We start from the raw sequence: 4,479 nt of genomic DNA, 5'->3' as shown, positions 1-4,479 counted from the left end.
ATTCACAATTTTCTTACATATTAGATCATATCCATAATTTCGGATTAAATTTAAATAAATATTATAGATATATTAATCAGATCTGATCAATGAATATTCCTGCCATGCTGTTTTTGTTGTTGTCTCTTCAGTCTTCAGACATATACTTTTGTTTTTGCTGGTGATGTTTTATATAATCAAATCACGTTTTTTGTTTAATAATTTTATATTTTAATTTAAAATAAACTATTTTAATCTCCAACGACCAAGTCTCCAGTCCTCTACCTTTGCTCATTTCGGTTTACAAGTTTCAACTACTTGGAATGTTCTGTTCATGCCTTTGAGACGCCGAACCAAAGTAACAAAAATGTGATATTTTAATGAAACTAATAATTAAAAAAATAAAACAGAAAAGATGTGCGCACCATTTTGGAGTAAATCCTCGTAATCGCCTCCAAGATTGACGCCGTTCATCAAAATCGTCTCTAAAATTTTAATGGTACTAATTACATCTTTGAGATTAAAAAAATTGTACCATAGTAGTTCTTGACCCGTTTTCTGTTAACGACGCGCTGACGTGGCTTGATGACGTGGACCTTTGGTGACACGTGTCACTTCATGATTTGACCATGTGTAACGGTATGATGACGTGTCAATCAACGACACGTGGCATGCTGACATGGATGGGTATGCCACATGTCACAATGCTATTTTGCCACGTGTCAGATTATACCACGTGTCGCAATGCTATTTGTCCACGTGTCATCCACTATGTCATCGTTACATGTGCATCAAATTGGTCCCTTACTTTGCATCAAATGACTTATTTTAGTCCCTGAAATTAAATGTCGTGCACCAAATTAGTACCTTCATCATTTGAATACACTAATTTTAATTTTATCTTTTCACAAGTTATTTAAATATAAGTGTTTTTATAAAATATTTTTAAAATATTAGTTTTAATTATACAATTTTTTTCTACAATATTTTATTAAAAAAATTATGTGACATATTGATATTGATTTAATAAAGAGTGTAAGTTAAGAGTATAATAATATTCCTTAATACATTTTTTTTAATATTTAACACTTTAGTAAATATTTTATGAATTCTTGATGAGGCACTTATTATCTAATATAAATTCATTATTCCCATCCATTTTAAGAATGTCCGAAATTTTTCATATAATTAACTTTTCACTAAATTAATGAGATAGATTTATACTATCGATTATAATAATTTATTTTATCTATAACTTAGTTAGGTGGCTTTTTCATATATTACACTATTAATCAATATAAGTACTTATTATAACCATGACTTAAACAGTATTAAAACAGATACAAATAAATACAAAAGACAATAATAAAATTTTGGTTTTAGTTAACATGTACTCTAACGATACAAGTTAACATTATTAATTAAAAAATTTATTATAAAATATGTATAATAAAAAATATAATTAAAATTAGTGTATAAAAAAATATTGAGAATTTTAAATTTATAAAAAAATGAGAAAAAACTGATGAAGAGACTAATTTGGTGCACGACATTCAATTTCAGAGACTAAAATGAGTCATTTGATGCAAAGTAAGGGACCAATTTGGTACACATGTAACGATGACATAGTGGATGACACATGGACAAATAGCATTGCGACACGTGGCATAATCTGACACGTGGCAAAATAGCATTGTGACACATGACATACCCATCCATGTCAGCATGCCACGTGTCGTTGACCGACACGTCATCGTACCGTTACACATGGCCAAACCATGAGGTGACACGTGCCATCAAAGGTCCACGTCATCAAGCCACATCAGCACGTCGTTAACAGAAAACGGATTAGAGATTATTATGGTACAATTTTTCCAATCTCAAAAATGTAATTGGGGCAATTGAAATCTCATAGACGATTTTGGTGCCACATCAATCTCGAAGAACACTAAGGAGATTTACTCCACCATTTTGCTTTAGTATAGAAAATAGGCAACCTTCCACTTCCCTCATTAAATATTTTTTTAGTCAAACTAGAAACCAGGAAAAATAATTAAACCAAATCCAAAACAACTAATTGATAGAATAGTTATCTTTTATTTGCAAGTTGCAACTTGTAGCCTTCCCCACATACCTCATGTCTCCAATGTCAATATCATTAACACCTACATGAATTTCAGTTAGTATTTATGACTTGTCAAGCTAATTTAAAACCCATTAGTTTCCAATGTAATTATTTCTTTCTTATAATAATAATAATAATATAACATACCTTGTTATTTTTATTCTTCTTCCATAATAGGTAGATTGTCCTAAACACTTAATTAGGGGGAAGAAAAGCCAAAACCCTATAAACCTTTTGTAAATATTTCATATTCCATCATATACAAAGACAAAGAAAGAAACACGTTGGTGTTTGGTGAAGAAAACAAAGAAGCATAGATAGGATTATATATATAAACACAGCTTTGTTCATAACACCAATCCAAAGGTTTGTTTTTTAGTTTTTGTTCATCAAGTCAAAGAATGAAGGATTCTGGTTACTCGGGCGGAGACGCAGCGGCGGGAGGCGGTGGCAACCACCTCTTGGTGAGGAGGGTGATGCAAATGACTATGGTGGTTCTTGCTTTTGTTGTGGTGTGGATCCTCATGTATAACTCTTCTTCTCCCTTTGCAATCCCTGTTTTCTCACGTTACATCACTACTCGTGACTCAACAATGGTGAGTTTAATTTCTATCATTATCTCTCCCTTTCTACTTGTTTTTCTCTGTCTTGGACTCTGTTTTGGAATCGAAATTCTGTTTTTTATGCCCTTTTTCTGTTTTTTCATTATGATCATTCAAAAATTTGTTCTGGGTATTGATTTTTTTTCTTAAAAAACGAAAGTTTATGTCTGGCTTCCGATTGGTTTGTGAAAGATCCTTTTTGGATTTGAGTCAATTTTGATATTTCAAAATTTCAATCATCTTTAAATTTTTATTTTATTTATTTGTACGGAGTTAGGTTATTGTGGGAGAAGTTGGTATAATGAGTGGACTTAACTCTTCCAATCCATAATTTTCTCTTGAAAATTATTAATTTTACTGTTTTCTATAAAATAGTTTCTTCCTTAGATTTTTCTGAGTTTGTTCCTTAGAACCATGAGCTCATGAGAAGGTTCATTTATTTGTAACGGATGAAGAAAAAAAAAAGGACCTGAAAATATTGGAATAAATAAAGGTATCAATGTGGGGCTTATTTTAGATACTTTATGTCAAAAATGTTACCATATGGTAACCTGCATGTCCAAATCAGAAGTGACAAAAAATTGTTCATATCTTACAAAATTTGGCCACCATTTGAAAATAGTGCACTATGTCACTTTCTCTAGTTTCTCATCCTGGTGCCACTTGAATAATGGCACTGAAAACTTTCTACTAGTGGCATTGGTGACTACAGGGGTTCAGAAAATTGATTAGTTGAGTTATAGGCATGGTCTTGATTTTAGATCATTTGATTTTGTTACTGTTGTTTGTGTTAGGGAATGGATAAATATAATCCTCTCTCTTTGATTGGCCAAGGGCTTTTTTGGGATTCAACTTTTTAATCAAATTTGATTCGGTTTTGGCTTTTTGGTCAATTGTGTCCCTTCTCTTTCTCTATCCTAAGAATCTTCCAAAATTAGGGATATGCCAATGGGAATTTTGCTTCTGATATGCCATTTACAGATGCAAACAAATGTTTCACCTTTTTTCTTTGCTTTGCAATTATTTAAGATTTTAATTTCTCTTATATGCAATTATTTTTTCTCCTTTTATATTTCCAGATAAAAAGAATTCCTCTCGTGCTTTATTTTCTGTCCTAAATGTTTGCAATGATATTTTAATGATCAAATACAATATTTTTTTCATAATAAATAATTCAGTGCAGGACTCATAATTTTGTCTGTTGCAAATGGTAACCAAAGGATTTTTTATATTATTATAATGGATTAATAATTTAGACCAAGATAAGATTTATAGTAAAGGATAATTTCATTTCGAAATCTCAAATTTAGGTTGTCCCAGTCTATAAATCTTTGAATATCACATTTATTAATATGGGCCATATGTTATTAAATTGATGCTTTTAGGATCAATTATTAATTAAAAATCATTCACATAGCTTCAATTATTGAAAATAAAAAATGATACTTTGTGTTGTGATTTATTTTAGGGCCAAAAGACCCTAATACTCTGTTGACTATATTTTATTATTAATTTTGTTCGTGTTACACCAAAATATATCCAAATTTTTTTGCATATAACCTATTATATAGTGAACCTAATTAATATATATGTAACAGGGTTAGCTTGTAAAATCTTATTATATGAATGAGTTTTCAAATAAAATAAATTCCTATATGAGATCTTTATTTACTAAAATTGAGGCTAATTCCGTATAGTTGATTTTTTTTTTTTTCCCTTCTAAGTTTTTGGTTTGTACTTATTAATAGAATGTAGCACTAGCTAGCTAGGTAG

At 30.3% G+C, this 4,479-nt stretch overlaps 1 protein-coding gene across 2 annotated transcripts in view; it reads left to right on the top strand.

Annotated features, from left to right (window-relative positions):
* The window catches only part of LOC107644053 (uncharacterized protein At4g15970), a 6,135-nt gene continuing 3,852 nt past the window's right edge, over window positions 2,197-4,479 (top strand). Inside the window, exon 1 of one of the 2 annotated variants that reach the window (XM_016347836.2) lies at window positions 2,197-2,700. In XM_016347836.2, the coding sequence (XP_016203322.1) occupies window positions 2,506-2,700 (195 nt within the window). In that variant the 5' untranslated portion in view covers window positions 2,197-2,505. The remainder of the gene's footprint in view (window positions 2,701-4,479) is intronic. The other variant, XM_016347837.2, reaches the window with a different exon arrangement.

This window comes from Arachis ipaensis, chromosome B05 (assembly GCF_000816755.2).
Source record: "Arachis ipaensis cultivar K30076 chromosome B05, Araip1.1, whole genome shotgun sequence".
NCBI lineage: Eukaryota > Viridiplantae > Streptophyta > Magnoliopsida > Fabales > Fabaceae > Arachis > Arachis ipaensis.
This window is presented reverse-complemented; position numbering and strand designations above follow the sequence as displayed.